Source organism: Equus asinus, chromosome 1, assembly GCF_041296235.1.
Source record: "Equus asinus isolate D_3611 breed Donkey chromosome 1, EquAss-T2T_v2, whole genome shotgun sequence".
In the NCBI taxonomy this organism is placed as follows: domain Eukaryota; kingdom Metazoa; phylum Chordata; class Mammalia; order Perissodactyla; family Equidae; genus Equus; species Equus asinus.
In genome coordinates, this window is record NC_091790.1 from 23,917,417 (window position 1) to 23,937,257 (window position 19,841).

The 19,841-nt window shown below is 54.1% G+C and overlaps 1 protein-coding gene across 3 annotated transcripts in view; it reads right to left on the reverse strand.

Annotated features, from left to right (window-relative positions):
- Positions 1-5,331: 5,331 nt before the first annotated feature.
- KIF25 (kinesin family member 25) overlaps positions 5,332-19,841 on the reverse strand; it is a 55,236-nt gene continuing 40,726 nt past the window's right edge. For all 3 annotated transcript variants that reach the window (XM_070515645.1, XM_070515618.1, XM_070515687.1), the window contains 7 exons: positions 19,043-19,117; positions 16,477-16,626; positions 10,920-11,096; positions 9,436-9,587; positions 7,785-7,985; positions 7,187-7,342; positions 5,332-5,595 (listed from right to left, as the gene is read on the reverse strand). In XM_070515645.1, the coding sequence (XP_070371746.1) occupies positions 5,441-5,595; positions 7,187-7,342; positions 7,785-7,985; positions 9,436-9,587; positions 10,920-11,096; positions 16,477-16,626; positions 19,043-19,117 (1,066 nt within the window). In that variant the 3' untranslated portion in view covers positions 5,332-5,440. The remainder of the gene's footprint in view (positions 5,596-7,186; positions 7,343-7,784; positions 7,986-9,435; positions 9,588-10,919; positions 11,097-16,476; positions 16,627-19,042; positions 19,118-19,841) is intronic.

Here is a 19,841-nt window from a genome sequence, read left to right on the forward strand (position 1 = left end):
ACACCCTGGGACATGCCTCACCGGAGGCTCTGATGATGGAGACCGCTCCCAAGCCGAGCGGCAGGGGTGCCCATGGGGCCGGGGACTCCGAGGAGGCCGGCCTCTCTATTCCACGGGACAGGGGCAGACTGACCACAAGCCCTATGAAGATTAAGCTTTGGGCCCCATAGGCGTGTTCACATGGTTACATTGTTTCATAAAATTTGCAAAACTAAGACTTTTTAACCATAAGTGGTTAAGGCTGGTCTCTCTGTCAGAATTCACTCCATCACTCTCCTGTGGTCATGGGTGGAGCCCGGAGCCTGCAGGCATGTTGGGATCCAGCCAAGGGGAAGCAGCCTCAAAGACACGTTTAGGCGGGTTTGGTGGGAGAGCTCCACAAGGGTCAGGGTCAGGTTACCACCAGCTGGACAGGGACAGCAGCAGCTTCCAGGAGGACCCCTGCGGCCGCCAGCTCACCCCGTCCTGGGCCAGAGGTCCTGTCTCCTGGGGACCACATCCCCGGTGCCAGAGGCATGTGGGGACTGAAGAGAAACAAGGCTGGCGACGCTGCGGCCAGACGCCGCAGGAACGCCTCCCAGTCTGCAGCTCCCGGGCTCAGCCCGGGCCTCCTCGTGTCACAGTAACGAGCTGTGAGCCAAGACGCCTTTCAACTGCCAGAACCTGAGCACAGACGCCAGTCGCCAGCCGCCCGGGAGAAAGCGGGAGTGTCTGATCACAGAGGACCCGCGGGGCGCAGGGAGCCGGTGGGGTCAACGTGACAGTGCTGTTACGACTGTCTTGATTATTTGTGCTATTGGCAGCGTTTTAAAAGTCATGAGTCAATGGATTTTAAATTTTTCTCCAAGTATTTATCTTCCTGCCTTAGAATTCATAATCTCCTATATTTTCCTGCAAGAGGGCCCTCCCTTACCATCTAATTATATCCGTTTCAGGCCTCAAAACCCTGGCCTGCTCTGCCCACACCCATCAGGGACTCTGCTGTAGGACCTGTGGTCACAGGCAGCCGGTTTTCAGGGAACGTGTGCCAGAGGCCCCTCTGCTCCCTGCTTCCACGGGGACACTGGTGGCCAGGGTCCTCTCGGATGTGAGCATGCAGCTGTTCTGGCCCCCCTCACCATTGCCGCCGTCCACTCAGCTCCCAGCAGTGTCAGCATGGGTCCTGAGTCTCACCCTGTGACAGCTGGGCCTCCGGTGGCTTCCCCCTCAGGTCCCTTCGCTGCCGTCACCAACAAGCAGACCCAGCGGCACAAGGTGCAGGGTTCGGGGGCAGCAGAGGATGGAGGCACATGCCCGCTGTGCATGGACCACAGGAAGGAGCACCACGGCGAGCAGGGGAGGGTCTGGAGAGCCCATGAGACCCTCAAGCCCTCAGACAGTGACGTCCCCACAGGGACACCCGTGGTGAGGCCAAGATTCAGTTTCCTCTTCCTCCACAAATGAAGTGTTTTCTGCTTCTGCCAACAACGCAGAGTCAGACTGTAGTTTGCATTGTTGCCACCAACACAGAGCACCCATTCCCAGGCTGGGTCCTTGGCCTGTAAGGGCCGTAAGGGCTGGGGGCTCAAACAGCCACGACAATGTGCTGACAAAGCCCGGCCACCCCCACAGGACACCGGGGGCTGCGCCTGTGCCTGGCCACACGTGTCCTTGGCTCATGGGCACGTTCACCCTCCTCTGAATTCTCCTGTCACTGGCCTGTCGGGGTCCGGCCACGAGGCTCCTGCTGTGAGGCTCACAGTGACTCGGGTCTGAGTGACTCGTCCCCAGGGATAGTCCTAGGGGGCGTCCAGGGCAGCGGGCAGCGTCTCCTGGGGTGTTGCTGTCATGCACAGGAGGACACCGCACTGCAGGAAGGGTAGAGCAGGGGGAGGAAGCCTAGGCCACCTGCTCGTGGAGGAAAGGTGGGCGGCCGGGCAGTCCCCCACAACTGGTTGCCTTCTGCTCTGCCCTGAGGAGCCACTAAGGCAGGACCTTCGCCACTTATCAGCCGGCCTTCCCTGTGGGGTCCAGCATCCGTGGGGAAGGCAGCCATGTGTCCCTCACAGGCTGATTACGGGTAACCAGGCAGAGCTTGGCCCAGGGCCCAGTGCTGACGTGTAAAGGGCATTGGTGGGCACCACATGCGGGTCTCCGAGGGCGCACCCCACGCAGCGAAGACGCTGCCTCCTCGTGCAGCCCGGGCATCCAGGTGAGGCTCCCTGTGGCCGTGCTGTCCCGCAGGGCTGTGACCTGTCCTCGCCTCTCCAGGCGCCTACGTCCTTCCAGCGCCCTCTTCTATCTCAGAATACACGCGGGACCTGCCAGCCGTCATCCCAGGTGCTGCCGTCGTCGGGGTCCTGTGACTGCACTCCAACCCGGTGGTCCTGCGGGTCTGTCTGCATCTTCAGTCTTTCAAACAATCATGCGCCAAAAGGCTCTGCCCCCTGAGGGACTTTCCGACCTTGGCGAGCAGGTGAGGAACTGTTTTGAGAAGGGAGCTCCCCGGCTGGCTGCCCCCACCTGCTCTGGGGCCGACCCTCAGGGGAAATTTGGTTCATTGTGAGCCCTTGAGGGGCATCCTGGAACCTCGTGGGGGGGTAGGTCTCAGGCTGTCACTGTGATGGGGGGTCCTGGGACTCTGCAATGCACAGGACATTCCTGCTCCACCATCGCTCATGTCGTGTCCATAGGACCTGCTGACACCTCACGAGACACTCAGGCGAAAATTGTAGGGCTCTGGGCTTCGAGCCTCACTCTGCTGTCCTCGGGAGAGTGCGAACCGAGGGCAGCCAAGACCGATGTGTTTGTAACGATACCAAGAGTTTTCGCCATTTTAGAAAATTGTGTCTCCCCTGGCCACGTTCGTGGGGGTTTCTCACACACAAATATATTTATTTAGCCCTTATTTTTAAACTGTCCACCATCTATTTTCTGATCAGTCTAGCATCTATCAAATTATCAATATTAAAACCCATGAGCGCAAACCGCTCCTGCAGTTCCAGCCAACCCAGCGGCGCGCGGATGGGGGACGCAGCCCCCATTGTCTGCAGCGCATCCATCCACTGGCTCATCGCCCCGAGTGTACCCGCCTCCTGGCCTCGCTGGCCGAGAGCTCAGCCCCGAGAAGGTGCAGGAAGGAAGGGGGAAGGCCAGTTAGTAACCGTGGCCCCAGACGCACTGCCTGCCACCCGCCCAGCCCGGGGTGACAGGAGGGGGGCCTTTCTGGCAAGGCCCTCCTCGCGCGCGCATGCGTGCACGGCCTTCCGTGCAGGGTCCCCCCGCGTGCACACCCTCCCCGCAGGCGCACACCGGGCCCAGGTTTGCTTCATTTGTGCTAATTACTCGAAATACTTTCTCCCTTATGTTCATGTAAGACCGGCTGTGGTCGGAAAGTAGTTTCCTCCGATTTAAGCCATTTGTGCTACAGAGGCCATCCGCTGTGACACCTGCTTCGGAGCCTCATTTTCGGAGCCAGCCTGGGTTGCTGATGCAAAATCAAGTGTTACTGTGGGTCTGGGATTCCTTGACACACACACCGTTCCCGCCACCCCGCACTTGGGTCTGTGTGGGTTCCCAGAGGAGCGCGCGGTGGTGGTGGCAGCTGGGCCACGGGGAGCAGCCCTGTGGCCTCCCCACACTGAGAGGCCAGCCTCCCCCCTCGCCCTGGCTGTGTGGCCCCCCGGGAGGACATGTGGAAGGTGGGGCCCCTGGCCGGGTGCAGAGGTACGGTCTGGGGCCCTCGCAGCCATCACGGAGCTGAGCCTGTCCTTTGGGCCTGGACCACCCTGTCCCCAGCTTAGACTATGCCACTCACCCCTCCTTCCAAGATGCTGGCTCTGCGTCGGGGAGCTGACCTGGGCGGGGGGAGGGAGTAGCGGGCTGACGGGACCCACTTTGAACCCACTCTGTAGCCATGCACATAATCTCTGCCAGAGTCTTCCACTTTTCACTCTATTCTTGGATATTAACCCTTTCATTTCTCAGTGTTGAAAAGAGTCTGTTCTGATCGGAACCAAAATGCTAATCTTTCCACCCAGTTCTGAGATTCCTCCCTGCCCCATGCTTGGCAGCCCTTCGCGGGGGTGGGGGGTGGGGTGGGGGGGTGGGGGGGGTGTGGGGGGGTGGGGGGGTGCAGCTCCTTCACCCTGTGCACTCCTCTGTTACTTGCTGGTCCTCCTCTCCCTGAGCTGGCTGAGCCAAGGGGCCAGGCCTCACTGACCGGGGTTACTGGAACCTGGGGCAGTGCCTTCTGTGTGAGGTCCTCTCTCGGGGAATCCCCCACATTTGCGGGTCTTTTAGGGTCCCCCACTCACTCCCCCTGCCATGCAGGCACAGCCTCTTCCTGGGGGGCAGAGATGGCTGTGCTGGCCCCAGGGACGCGCTAAGCAGCCAAAGCCCTCCAAACTCACCTGCCCGTCCCCCAAGGACTATGCTGACTGGAGACACGCCCGTCCCTCTTGTGGCCAGCCCCTCTGCAGCCTGGTGGAGCTGCGGGTGCTTCTCAGGGCAGCTTAAAACCACAGGAAATGCCATTACTAGGTTAATGTCATGACAGACTGAAATGGCACTTCCTCATGAACACACGCAGCCAGAGTCCCTGGCGATGGTGGAGACGCTGTCCTCATCTCCAGGAGGCCGGACCGTGTCTGTGCCGGCCGTCAGTGTCATGGGCAGTAATACCTACGGGGTTTGTTTCCCACATTCGCAGCTGCTGGGGTTCAGTGGACGGTCCGTGGAAGGCAGGTGCATTGCTTTCCTCCTCTGATCCCCCCAGAGCCCCGGCATTCTGCCCACAGACCCCCCCAAGGCTAAGAGCCCACAGTCCTACCACGTGTCACTCGTCCTGCCCAGCTCTGGGACATCAGTCAGCTTAGACAGCAAGCGGCCTAGACGGGGGTATTTAGGACGAGCAATAATAATCCAGAGGCATCTGCTCTTCTGGGTGTGTTTGCATGCACTTCACAGCTCATGGCAGCTTCTTTACAGATGACATAATGGGGCTTTGCAGTGAGTAATTTGTCTGGGGACACAGGGCCACCAAGAGAGCCCACGTCTGTGCTCAGCTCCTGGCACCCCCGTCTGGTCTGTGCCACGTGAGAGAACGGGCAGAGCCTGCTCCTGTGGCCCTTTGGCTCCACTGCAGATGGCAGAGCTCCTTCTGTTCCTCCCTGAGGAGCCCCCTCCCCCTGGGGACCCCCCTGTGCCCCCGGTTCTCTGTCCCCAAAGGAGGTCCCTCCTCCCCTGCCTTGTCCTGGGAACTCCAGCTGCTTTGACGATCTGTCCTGACTTTTCCTGAGCTCCCGTCAACGTTCATCCTGTTCCCTCAGAAAAAAACAGGTTTATGAAGTTCAAACTCAACAAGTTTATTTTGAGGGCACGTGCATGATAAAGTGATGAGAGGAAACACGTTTCAGGCAAGAGGGAAGCCCGGGGACACGCCCGGCTGTCCTCCCCTCCGTCACCTGGGCCTTCTGGGGGCCACGCGGCCTGCCCGAGCCGGGCCTCGCTGGACCTGCCGCGCCCGGGTCCCGAACCCCAGGCTCTGCAGGGTCTCTGCCGCGTGCTTCCGGCATGGGGACACGCACAGGATCACCAGTAACTTCGCGTCGCCTCCTGTTAAAGAGGAAGTCCAACACGCAGATGGGAGAATTCCAGGGGAAAATACGGCATCTCAAACAGCGTGGAGCCCCAGGCAGGAGCGCCGGCCTGGCCCCCAGGGTACCCCCAGCTCCCCGCCAGCACCGGGAGCACCACAGCCTCCCTCCGAGGCCCCTGGGAGGTTAGGAGACAGTGACCTGGGGAGGGGGAGGAGCAGGGGAGGGCGACGCAGGCGGCCTGGGGACCCTGTGCTCCCCCAGCCTGGCAGGACCTGGGAGAAACACAGGGCTTCTCCCCCAGGGGACCGACTGGCCTCTTCCTCTGCTTTTAAGGCCCAACAGTGAGGCTGCGCCTCCGCCTCCGCATAAGGAAGGAAAACCAAAGAGGAAGAGGAGGAGAAGAAAGGGGAGCCGAGGAGGGGAGAAGGAGAAAGGAGAGCACAGCCCTGAGAGGTAAGCGCAGAGGGCTCCTGCGATGCCCTGGCCTGGTCCATCCTTTAGCCACCCTCCCACCACCCCTCTCCCTCCCTCCTTTGTTAGGTAAGCAGCCCCAGGCTGAGAGACCCTGTGGATCAGGGCTGCAGGGGGCCTCTGACAGGCAGAAGGCACAAAATGTGAAACCGGGAACAACTCCTTTCTCATCCTTTGCAGAAGGTCTGTTTGCAGTGAAAGAGAGAGACCCCGAGATGAGAGACACAGAGCCCAGAACATTCTGCTGTGGTTATCCCAGATGAGGGGCAGCTCGGCCAGTGCACGCTAGCCCCACCCCGTGTGTTTCCCGTGGTGGGGAGGAGCCCACCAGCCTCCCAGGACCCAAGACTCCCAAGGAAGGAAAAGCCACTTGACTGGTGGGCATATTGGGTAGGAGACCCTGGGCACGCCCACCCTGTCCGCCCTCGGGGGGGCTCCCTGATCTGCTGGTTCTGGAGCCCCCGGGTGTACAGGTGGCCTGAGCTGGCCCAGGGCCGCCTTGGGGAAAGTCTGACTGCAAAGCTCAGCATCAGGAACCCGCCTGCCAGGTGGAGCCGCCTCGGGCGGACCAGCGCTCTTCTGTCCGCCTTCCTCTCATTGGCTCAGAACTTGGGAGTTCAAGAGTTTCAGAGTGAGAGGAAAGGGGTGACACTATTGTACCCCCTCAAACCCCAACCCATAGCCTGATGAGTCCGCCTCTCTGCAGGCTGCCTGTGCCCCTGAGGGCCACCTGGGTTTCTGGCACCTGCAACCAGCATGTGGCACAACCATGTGGATACAGTGTGAGGGCCCAGCCACTGCAAATGTCCACACGAGCTCAGCGGAGTCCCCACAACTTACGGCCACTGCGTCCAACAGGATGAGAGAGAGGGCATAGAATCCACCCTGTAAGGGACTTGGGACCGAACTGGAGGGGCTGTCATGCGCCTAGTAAACAAGCCAACCCCAGTGTGGGACAACACAGGAGAACGGGGAAGTGTGCAGGTGCTAATGACATGACAGTGCTAGAAATATCAAGGAAGGGACAATGGTGACCCAGCGAGCCAGGAAGCCCCCAGAGGAGGTGTGGCCAGGAGGAGCGATCTCCCCCCAGAGCAGGGGGACAGCAGTTTCTCCTTCTGGGGGCACCGAATTACCGAGAACATCCTGGAGTAAGTGGGTGAGCTTGCTGTTCCGGTACGGGACGTGGCCTCTGTGCTCCGACAGGGCCCCCAGGACGTCAGCCAGGGCCGCCAGGCTCCGGTTGATAAACGATGTCTCCCTCAGGGCTGCTCCTGTCACTCCAGACACGCCTGGGAAAGTGCCAAGACCCAGCCACACGGGGTTAGGATTTGCACCAAATTCTTGGGCGACTTCCAGAAATGAAGCAGACACGTGGAACCGACTTCTCCGGGCAAGCGCGCTCTGCATAGCTGAGCTTGTGAGACCCTCTATCACATTCCCATCCTTCTTGGACCACCCACGGGGCCAGGCCACGGACAAGGAAGTTCTTGCTGGGGGCTGAGGCTCCTCTTGGCGCAGAGCGAGAAGAGCGTGTTGGGGTTGACATGTATGGGGGCAGTGGTGAGACAGCAGCCCGTAAAGAAGTGACACGGATTTAAAGACCATCTGTGGGAAAAGGCCATGCTGAGGACTTCCCCCAGTGGCCTGCTCACAGTGGGCTCCGTCAGGACCCCACTGCCCCAGTTCATCCTGGGGAAAGGCCTCACGCCCTGGGCCCCAGCCGTGGCTCACCGGCACACTCGCTGCCCGCCAGGTCCACCAGCTGCAGCTTGGCGAGCACCTGCTCCATGTGTCCAGCGGGGCCCTCAGGCACGGCCCCCGGGGACCAGGATGAGGCTTGGTGGGCAGCGCTGTGCCTTCTCCCCGTGGCCGGCTGCCGGGGCGAGGGGCAGTCAGGCTCCTTGAGCAGTGACACATCTGACTGCCGGTCGGCTGCAAGGAGAGTGACAAGTGGGAGAAGGACACTCCGTGAAGCGCCCCAGAGCGCCCCTTGGTGCTGAGCAACTTCCAACATGACCCCAAAGGATGCTCCCCACACAGCGGGAGAACCGGCTGGTTCGTGACATGCTCTCAAGTACGGACAGGAAAAGGGCCAGAGAACAGTGATGGTTTCTCTGGGCAAAATGTGAAAGAGGAGGAAGAAGAAAGCATTTTTCACTGTTGAAAGTTCAACTAATGCCTGATTGGGCCCAAGGAAATCGAATGAGGTTTCTTGGAAAGGTTGGTAATGACAGTAATGAAAATCCCAGGCGGGAACATCGACCAGCCCTTAAATTCTACAGCTTCTGTCTGATGCCCCTCCACAGGAATCCTGACAAGTGCTCTTCATTTCCATGTATGTGTCGGTCTCGTCGTGGGTTATTCCTAAACAGGACTCCGAGAAAGATTTTTTTAAAAACCTAAAGAGTGTATACTCACTGTGGAAAATATAGAAAATGCACATAAGTAAAATTTTAAAAAGAACATAAAAACAGCTCTGGTCCCCACCACCCGTAAGAGGCTGGCCTTGTCATCTGTGGATACTGGCTTTGCGGCCTGAACAGTCTGGGCTGCCTAAACGGGACATGCCCTGCGGGTTGGTCCCGGGACTGCTTAGGGTGAGTTCTGGCCTGGCGAGGTGGTTAGTAACCCGTGTGTGGCCTCTTCCTCGCTCCTCCCTTGCCTGGGCCACATTGGAGGCCACACGCTTCAAGTGGCCTCGTGACCAGATGGGTCAGGAGCATCCAACCCATGCTGGCCTGCGACCTGAGTGAGAAATGACTTTCTAGTGTGAACCCATTAAGATCTGGGCTTCTTTGTTACTGCAGTAGGAAGCTGGGGCCCTGGACGAGCCGTCCTCCAAGCGTGGGCTCTGGCACCGTGCACTTGCAGACACGCAGATCCTCGGGCCCCATCCCGGCCCTACAGTTCCCATTGCGGGGGTGGCATCTGTGTTTCCACAGGCCCTACAGGTGATCCTACGTATGCTGCCCCGGACTTTACTGACTAAGGAGGACAAACAGACCCTCGGAACACGTGCATGACTTTTCTTATATGGCTGGAATCCGTTTATACTGGTTTGTAACTTTCTAAACCGAAATCACATTTTTAGAGTCATTTATGATGAACGCAGCATATTCCTCGTGACAAATGTGCCCTGTTGTTTTCCTGTGTTGTGTCTTATTTGATAAAGCATTTTCCTCCCTCCCACATCCAATCTCCTCTCTTCTCTGCCTGGGAGCCCTGCAGCCTCCTGGGTTTGGGTTCTGGATCCTCCAAGGATGTGGGTGCAGTCCCCACCCTCGGGGTCTGTGCGATGCCTCGGATCCTGCAGGCACACTGCCTTTTCCTTCTGACATGGATTCTATTATATGCCACTGGCCAGGCACCAGGGGCCACTCACCGGGGCTGTCCCAGGAGGGGGCGGTGGTCAGAGTCACCGTTATTATCAGGTGAGACCTGGACGAGTCGGCGTGCACAAGGGTGGCATGCTTCGCCCTGAGCCGCAGGCGGCCATCCACGAGCATCAGGAACTCCTCTGTGCTGTGGACGGACCTGGCAGATTGTGACAGGCGTTAGAGGCACCAAGGCCCAGTGTGATGGGGGGACTGCCCCTCTGCCTGTAGGCCAACCTCTCATGCCCTCAGCCACAGACCCCGCTTAGACAGACTAAGAGAGTAGCAAATCTTGAACAAAACAAAACATAACACATCAAACTTCTGACTTTTATGACGCCCAACTGACTCTGTATCTCTAACTGCTTTGCCGTGAAATAATCACCCCACCTTTTCAACACCGAGCATTCTCTCATTTATTTTATCCTCGAGGACGCCAACGTTTTAAAATATTTTGTCTATCAAATAGAATTTATGAGGTAAAAGTCGATTTCCCTATTTTAATTAATGAGATATGACAGCTGATCAGAACCTTTGATCTGCAGGAGATAATATTTTGATCACAGGTTATTAGGCCAAAGCTGAAAGTTTGGGTTACCTTGTGCAAACTTACGGCTTAAATGTATAATTTCCTTTAGGCTCTTTCAGAGGTTAAAAATAACTTGCAGGGGCTGGCCCGTTGGGGCAGTGGTTGAGCTCGCACCCTCCACTTTGGTGGCCTTGAGTTCGCAGGTTTGGACCCTGGGCATGGACCTACACACTGCTCATCAAGCCATGCTGTGGCTGCGTCCCACATACAAAATGGAGAAGGATTGGCACAGATGTTAGCTCAGTGATAATCTTCCTCAAGCAAAAAGGGGAAGATTGACAACAGATGTTAGCTCAGGGCCAATCTTGCTCACCAAAAAAAAAAAGTAACTTGCAGACCTTGTCTTAGCAACTTTGAGATCCTAGGCAGCCCCATCCTGGCGTTCTCCTCTCTGTGGGGTCAGGTCACATGGATCCCCACTGTGAGCAAGCCTGACACACAGGCGTGCATTTAAGACACACATGACTGTGAGGAGAAGGTTTATTCATATAAGGAGCTTTTCTCTTTTACAAGATGCTTCATTGTTGGGTTCTACAAAATATCGATATTTACACGTGGAACTCGAAGATGTCAATACTTCCCTGAGCGACCCTGGCAAGTTACTGACTTCTCCAAGCCTGTTCCCTCGCCTGCAAGATGGGGATAAAACCTGCCCCACAACTCTCAGTGAAGATATTTTAAAAGATTAATTCATTCATATGTTTAATTGTGATGGATAAAAGGTGATTCCTAAAGCAAAGTGACAATCGTGCAACGCATTCTAAGCACTAGACAACACAAGAAGCCATTTCATGGATAAAAGCGTCGAATTGGCCGACCCCGCTGGTCCTTCTGAGCCCTCAAGAGGGTCCGCACGGCTCACAGAAGCCCAGCACCTGCTGGTGGGGCACACGGAGCACTCACTCGTAGGTCAGCGAAGGGATCTCCTTCTTTCCCGCCTTCGTTGTCAGCACCTCACGCTTGACCCCAGATGTCACCGCACAACTGTCTTTGGCCAGAAGGTCGAAAATGTCGTTATTATAAACTTCCACTACGGACACTGCAACCTTCGGGCTCCTTGATGGATTTTCTGAAATGAGCCTGGGGGAGGGGGAGGGACAAGCGGCAAAAGCATCAGAGGAACTTAGGTAACCCCTTAAAGAAAGCGGTGAAAGAATGACTTTCAGCCTGGGATGGTCACAGTCCTAGAAAACGCTCAGCGGAGCTCATGGGCCATGAGCGCAGGGCAGCATCTTGCCAACATCAAGATGGCTCACGTCCCACATACAAAATAGAGGAAGATTGGCACAGATGTTAGCTCAGGGCCAATCTTCCTCACCAAAAAAATAAAAATAAATAAATTGTACATAAATAACTATCTTGGGAACACACTTATTTTATCTGAGTTATATCCAAATCAACTATTTCAGTCTTCGGTACCCTTGGGATTCTAAACACACGAGGTAAAGAAGCATGAAGGACGCAGAGCCTTGATTCAGAAGTTCCCATGCCCTAGTTTTGTTGCTACACGGAAGCCCAAAGCAAGCTGCAGAGACATGAGGACGTTCAGCACTTCCCAGTAATGCCGTTTGTTTATTTTCATATTTATTCTGTTTCAAGGAAGATTGGGTCCCGAGTTCTCTACTCGGTTCCACTCGTAGAGTGCCTTCGAACCAAGCCCTGCCTGTGACCCCCGGAAAGCCTACCCAGGCTCTTAGAAAAGCAGCTACGCATCTTCTTTTGTTTCATCTTTTAAAGTGCTACGTGCTGACTGTAGCCAAGTTTAAAAATAAAGATAGTTACACACTTAGAGAAAAACCCCATAATCCACTCCAAGGAGGAAGGGAGCAGTAAGGCGGGGTTCGCGGCCTCCCTTCCCTCCCCGCCCGCCCCCGCTCCGTCCCTTTGACGAAACTCCCCACACAACCTGGTCACCAATGATCACAGACCCAACGAGCCTTCGTTTTGTCTTCTGGACTTTTTGCGTCTCTCACCTCGCACGGGACGACCAATCTGATTTTGACCGTGTGCTTTTCCCGCCCATGAAGATATTCCGAGAGCTGGGCCGCACGTCCAGCCCGGGAGCATGCTGTTCGTGCTTAAGGGGAAACACAGCCTGGCTGTGCCCTATTCAAGCATGGCCAGAGCGAGCTTTCCATCCAGGTCGCCAAGAGAGCGCCGAATAAAATCGTCAATTAACGTTTCCTAGTGACAAACAATTGAGAAAAGTAAAAAGACCAAAAGGAAAGAAAAATAAGTTAAATTGTCTGGTAGAAATAATTGTTGGCAAAGAGCTCAGATTTGGATTCTCCTGAGCCTTGTGGTTTGCTGAGCATATCTAAGAGGCAGCATCTGGAAAGCAGAAAACCAGGGGGGATAATTTAGAGATTTAAGTCCTCTCCCCTCCACACATCAGAGAAAAAGGCGCCTCGCACACGCAGACCTGACCTCGGCCTTGGCTCCGTCCCCTTGTAGGACGGGTCGTATCTCTGAGTGTCACAAAACCCGAGTTAGAAATTTCTCATTCTCGCAACACCAGGGAGCTAATTTGAAAGATTTAAGTACTTGGTTCATGAATGCACTGACTCATTTGTCCCACAGTGTTTACTCAGTCGTTGGCTGGATTCTGCAAATAGTGTTGAAAACTGGGCTTCAGGCTGCCTCGAAGAAGCAAAGGGTTCGGTGGAGAAGACACACACGTGAACAAACAATTCTGATGTCGTGTGACACGTTTTCTCTAAGAAGATGCACGGGCTCCCATGAGATGAGCAAGGATGCGCGCTGAGCCCAGAGGCACCGCAGGAGGGGGCGGTGGGCAAACACCCCGCAGGGCCCTCCCCGAGTGCCCCCTCCAGTCCCCTCGGCCACTTTCTGTCCTGTCCATCTATTCCCGACGTGTCCTCCTGTGTCTCCGTCCTAGGCTTTGAGGGCAGAAAATTACCACCTGGCATTTTTGTATTCCTTGTGCCTTCGACGGTGCCTGGCAGGTAGAAAAACCTCGTCAATTCTGTTGATAAGAACGACAGCTGAGATCAGTCGAGAAGGAAGTGGTGTCAGCAACCAGGTTCAGAAGGCGGGAGGAGAGGATGTCCGGCAGAGAGCATCCCCAGAGGGCATTTTCTTGTATTTAAAATGGCAGGGGGACGCCGTCCTTTGGTAAGCTCAGCAATGTAAGAGTGACATTTCTCAGGTAAAAGGTCCACGTTCACCCACTCGGACGTCAGTGATCGAGGTCGTCCCGGTTCTCTATTTGGTGCAGTCGGACTGTTTGCATTTTGCGTTAGGGACACCCAAACTCACCCGCAACGTGGCTGAAGGCGGTCCTTTCCCGACCTTGTCCACTTGTGATTGGAAAACGAAGAGGCAGAAAATACTCCGTGTTTGGACTATTATTCTCCTTGCAAACGCTGACAGCGGGGCGCAGGGAGGCCAGCCTGGCCCGTGGCCACTAGGTCAGAGGGCAGAGATTCAAACCTCTTTCTGGAGGATGTGAATGCGCTGAACCATGTGCTCTGCAGGACACCTGGAACCATTTAAGTTATAATTTCACACCCAAGACTCACAACATTAAACACCCACTTTAGGGGGCCGGCCCGGTGGCACAGCAGTTAAGTTTGCACATTCTGCTTCGGCAGCCCAGGGTTCACTGGTTCGGATCCCAGGTGCAGACATGGCACTGCTCAACAAGCCATGCTGTGGCAGGTGTCCCACATATAAAGTAGAGGAAGATGAGCACAGATGTGAGCTCAGGGCCAGTCTTCCTCAGCAAAAAAAAAAAAGAGAAGGATTGGCAGCGGATGTTAGTTCAGGGCTAATCTTCCCCCCCAAACAAAAAAAAAACCCCACTTTAGAAACAAGGTAACTCAAGCACTTGTCAGTGATGCGATTTCACTCTTGGTGAAGCTGTTTATTCCATTTCTAGATAGTTCTGAGAGTCCAAATGCTTTCCTAACTGATCTTCTTCTCTGGAATTTTTAAGCAGCTACAGTTCTCCCCTGAGTCACGCGGGTTTCTGGTCCTTTACGGTCTGTTTGCCGTCCTCACGGATCCGCTCCAGAACCAAACCGAAACAGGGCCCGTTAAATGAACCACACCCGCTTCAAGCTAACAGTCCGTCACACCCCGCCCACCAATCAAGACTCTGCCTGACTCCTGGGGTCCCCATCACATGACAAGGAGAAAGCAGTTGTGTGAAATGCAGTGAAGGATTCTCTGAACTCCCCACTATTGTCAAGCGTTTCTCTTTTTTTCTTTTCTTTTTTTTTTTGGTGAGGAAGATTGGCCATGAGCTAAAATCTGTTGCCAATCTTCCTCTTTTTTTTCCTCTCCAAAGCCCCAGGACATAGCTAGTTGTAAGTCCTTCTAGTTCTTCTATGTGGGATGCCACCATAGCATGGCATGGTGTCTGGGTCCACACCCAGGATCTGAACCAGCAAACCCCAGGCCCAAAGCGGAGTGCACAAACTTAACCACTGGGCCACGGGGCCAGCACCTCTCCAGCGTTTCTGACTTGAGTTCTTGGCCTTTGTATCGCCCCAACTCCCTGTTTCTCCGCCTTGGAAGCTTGGTTAGCAGGAAGAAGAGTTACTGGCCGATGGTTTAATGATTTGTGGCGTCCATACGGCTTCCCTCCACTGATTCGGGCTGCTGTGGGAGTTATTAGCCCAGATCGTGCACGGGGCGGGCACTTTCAAAATGCTGAGTCAGTGAGAAAGTGAAGACGACTTGATGAGAGATCCGGAAGGCTCGGTGAGCACCGGACGAGGCTAGAATGGCAGCTTCTCCCGGCCCGGAACCCCTGCAAGAGCCTCTCACCGGCTCCCGGAAATTCCCGGTGTCCCTCTTTCCAAGTGACGCCCAGGAAAGCTACACGCTGCTGTGGTTCTGCCGTATTCTAACGTGGCCGTCGCTTCGCTTCCAGCTGACGTGGCTGCTGTCCGGCAAGGACTCCCTCGGGAGGGAACAGACGAGGCTCCTGGGCGGCACCAGCCGGGCTCCGCTGAGAACTCTGGGACTCCCCTTTAACTCTCAGGCTCTGGAACTGAACCGACACTGGACATAGTGCAGGGTCCCCAGAACGAGGTCTTTGCGACCCGAACTGAGACCCCCTCCATGTGAGCTGAGTTGGCTGCGCTACCATACACATAAATCCCACCCACTCCCCGGCGCGCCCCGCTGAACTCAGACGTGGCCACCGGCCTTCTTGGGCCAATGAAACGAGGGCAGGGCCGATGTGTCCCCGCCAGGCAGAGTCACCAGGGCTGGCCTCCGTCCCCAACCACCTCCCCCGTCTCCAACAACGCACAAGCACACGCTCTGAGCGGCCACCATGAGCAGGGCCCCTCGCTGGCCTCGTGGCCACCGGGATTTTCAGAATGGTTGTTACTGCGGCACAACCTCCCCACTCTTGACAGGTGTGATCTCCTAGGATATGGTCTGATTCCGAAAATCACAAAAGAACTCCAGAAAACTGGGGAACACTTTGCCAAGTTCTTTTCTGGCATAGCCAGCAGAAGTCCATTCATAAATACACCTGCTCACGCGCACTGACATTTAAAGAATATTGGTTTGGAGAGGCAGTGAAACATCAGGCTGCTGTGGGAGCTCTTATGTCTCTGTCTGGCCTGGATTTTAAGACGTGGAAGGACTACACAAGGAAATATAGAGACAAAAATGGAATTTCAGGGGGTTAGGAGCACAGGAGGTCAGCTGGCCCCACTGCATTCTGCTGCTGGGAGGCCTCTTCTCTCAAGGAGCTGACGCTTTCCTCGGGAATGTGCGACGTGCGGCCGCAGAGGAAGCCCGCGGCTCTTACAAGGCCGGGCGCAAAAAGCGACAATGAATTTCTTGCAAAGTGGCTCTCCAAAGGCAGGGAAGGTCAATGACCAAGCCAACAGGGTGGAATGTCAGGACCACGCACTATTCTGGGAGTCCTTGCTGACTAGGGCTGCTGAGGGCAACTTGTCACTACTTTTTTTCTAGGAGTAACCGTATTGGTGAAATCGTGACCATATTGGTGAAATCGTGACTGTGTCACAGGGTCTCGTCTGGGACGTGTTGATGGAACGGGAAACACTTCCACACATCCAATTCGCTGCAACTCCTGAGAAGAGAACCAGAAGCATCTACTCCTCCTGTGGCAGCAGAGGGCAAGGAAAAACAACAGGGGTTTCCCCTCTGCCTGCTTCCCATTCTAGAACAGAAGGACCCCATCCTCCGCCCTCCCTTGACCAGGGGAATTGTCCAACTAGGGATCTCTCTCAAGAAGCTTTGCCTTGACCAGAGAGTTTCAATGTAAGCGAATCAAAAGAATTTCTAGCATTTGTGGTGAGAATGCCCAGAGTGTGTAGACACTCGGTAGTTTTGAAGGAGTTCTAAGAGGATTAGGTGTGACCCTCGGCGAACAGGAACCTTCCTTCACGTCGGTTCATTCCTGCCCCCCGCCTGCACCCCCTGCATGGCGGCCCTGGCCCTCCAGTACCTGAAGAGCTCTTCGGCAGCTCTGGGAATGATTCCCAAGTCACCCTGAGATTCCACCGGCAGGACAGGCTCCTTTCTGGAATGCGGGCCCATCATGGTGTAGCTCTTCCCACTTCCTGTCTGTCCGTAAGCCATGATGCAAACATTGTACCTAAAATTCAAGAAGGATCTTAGTACAGCAGCACAACAGGCATTGGGGCTACTGCCGTGACTGGATTCCGAGAAGAAATGTCACTCGGATGAGAAGTTTCAATGAACTGCACCGTGTGGTCCTCTGTCACTCCATTCCTTATGCATCAGGCTTTCGTATAACTACACCCGATTTTTGCATTTTCCCTCCCTGTTGCTATGTGGTTGCCCAATGGTGGAGTCAATCATCTTCCCATTTACCCACACACCATGCACCTCATCGACCCTGTTTCTCCCTGGCGCTTCGATGTTTCCTCCTGGGAGACCATGGCGGGTCCCCTGTGCCATCACTCACCGTCTTCATGAGGATTCCAACCTGAGCAAGGCCCTCCTGAATTTCATTCGCTCTAATTTTCAGCACAGCATGGGAGTGGCCTCATGTAACTCGTCTTCGTAAAACCAGGCTTGCTGTAACGTGCATGAAATGATACGAGAGTTTGCATATTTTCTTTTATGTTCTCAAAACATTTTTCCCCATTACATATGTGACTGCTAGCACTGCTGATGACAATTATTCTTAGGATTGTAATGTATTCCTGTGCTTTGTTATTCCAAGGGACCTGGGGTTTTCACACTCGTAGTCAACCGGAATGAGCGATGTCCTCTCGGTGACAGGTGGCCGGGCTCCCTGAAATCCTACATCTGGGGATTACTTTGCTGCATCTTATTTCACAGGAGACAAGGACTCTTGATGGATGCTTAAATTTTCTTCCAGTTTTGTTATTTAGCCCAAAAATGCCAATGGGTAGATGGCAAACATTGGAAAGATTATTTGAAATAAGTTTACGATACAAATGTACATTCTTGGCCGTGAAGGTGTGGGCGAGCCTGGCCCACATGTGGCTGCACCTTAAGCCCTGGCCGCCATGAGCGTCGCCTGTCCAAGTGCAGGCCCCACCCTCGGGGCCTGACTGTTTAACCCAGTGTACCCCCGTGGGTCACACAAACAGAGACTGTCACTTTGACAAAATGACTTTGAAGAGTGTTCTGATGGATTGGCACCTTGCTCAGTGACACATAAGCCTTACAGATGCAGGGGGCCTGGCTTTCCAAGGTTAACCGTTCCACTCAACCAAAAATGATGAAGGAAACCATATGTTCAGGCAAAAACTGACCAAGGACCTCTACGCTATCATTCTGTATTTTCTTCCAGAACTGAAAATTCTCGAGGTCTTTATAACAAACCCCCACTGCATTCCACATCTCTTACACCTTCCTTCAGAGACGCATATGTATTTCTGGAGGTGGGGGGTGGGGCGGGGGAGGTATCTTTGCAACAGATAAATGAGCCCTTAAAGGGATCTTGCAAACCATTTAGGAATGTAGAGAGAAAAGCTCAGGAGTCAAAATAAGGCCATCTGTTTCATATTTATACGGGAAAGGCAACTCTGGCCAAGATCATTTAACCACTATGCCTTTTTTGTTTCTGGAATCTGCTTACTTAAAAGATGCCTACTGAAAAAAAGAAAAAAAAAAAAAGAAAGGAGCCTCTCCTATCATTTTCAGTGGAAGAACTTTTTTCGGATGGATGTAAAAATTCCAGGACTCCAGAAGAAGAGTTGAAGCAGAAACTTCCTCAGGGCAGGACGGTGGGCCGTGGCGGTGGGTGCGGCTGGAGCCCCGTGGGCTCCCCATGCTGACGTGAGCCATCACGCCATGTGCCTTGCGGGCACCTCGTGATGTCCTTTAGACGCCGCAGGGCTGTGGTTCGGAAGCAACACTGTAATTACAGTTTCCATTTGGGGGGAGCTGGCGGTGCAGGAGCCCTTGCCGGGCAAACGCCATATGTCTTCATCAGGATGCTTAACGTCGCCTCTCCGCCAAACTGAGATTCTTCTAAAGACCCCGAAGGAGAGAGTCTTGGTTTATTGTGACAATTTAGTCTACAACCTGGTTCGATTCATTGCTAAAGAAGTGATCTCTTTTCTAAGTTCTGACCCACTGCCTCTGAAGTCAGCAGTGGTCTTCTCCACAAGCAGGAGGCTCCTTCCCCAAGGGGTCAACCCCTCGATCCAATGCTAACATTCTTGACAGGCTTGCAAAGATTCTGGAATGCAACAAGAATCCCAGAGAGAAGAAAAGCAGCTGCCAACACCGTCTTAAACGCCCGTGCACGTGCGACTGAAAGATCTTTTGGAACCCAAGTCATCTGTGCTCATCGAACGATTATTCCCGAGATCACATTCACACCTTTCCCTGGGGCGCAGAAATGTCCTCCATCAATGGATACGGAACCAACGCTGGGGTCTGAGTTTGGTCTACAGCCACACAAGATGCTCAGAGGCCGTGATGGGATATTCTGATTCTGTAGCATGAGTGAAATTGACTTACGTTTACACGCAACTGTGATAATGCACCTTACAGACAATTTAACTCACCCATCCAAGAGAGACGTGAGTAGCGGACACACCTCTTCAAATACCACCCTTTGAGATTCTGCTGGACCATAAACTCTGGAGGCAAAGTGAAAAACGATGCGTTATTAGAAGAGAAAGAGAGCCACTCGGGATCCAAATACAGAAATCTGGAAGCAACAATATCCTCATACGCTTCCCCGGTAAACCCCCCCAGCGCAGTCAAGCTGCATATGTTTTTAACAATGAAAGATTAATTTGATGACTTTTCAAGCTAACAGAAGTTAAGGAAGAGTGAAGAATTATTTCCTCTGTTATCAAAAGGCAACAAGCATAAGCAAAGTTATAAATGCTTGCGAAGCAGAAAGAAGCAGCAAGAAAAGAAACAAAGAAAGGACACCATATACTTATCCTGTAACTAAATTACTCTACCTGGGTGGGTCCCACGACAATGATGTAAAAATCATACTCTGGAAATAGTTGATATATAACACTTAATTTTTAGGTTCAAGTTCTTAAAAATACTGTTTTGCCAGGCTCCCAGGTTAGTTCCGTAGAACGTTAACACACACAATGGGATGGGACTGTATGCTCTGAGAGGGGACCTGTGGTGGCTCTCTGTTCGTGAGCTTGGACAAATAAAGCTAACTGGGAAGTGACTCCCAAAAACGCAGTTTACTGCACAGTTTGAAACATGACCGGAAGGCAGTGAAGAGCCGAAGGAGCGCCAGATTACCAAATACACACGAGTGGTTAGTTATATTTGAACCCAATGTGCTTTGATTTTAAGGTTAGTTTCCTGAAATGCAGGTTTTTATTTAGC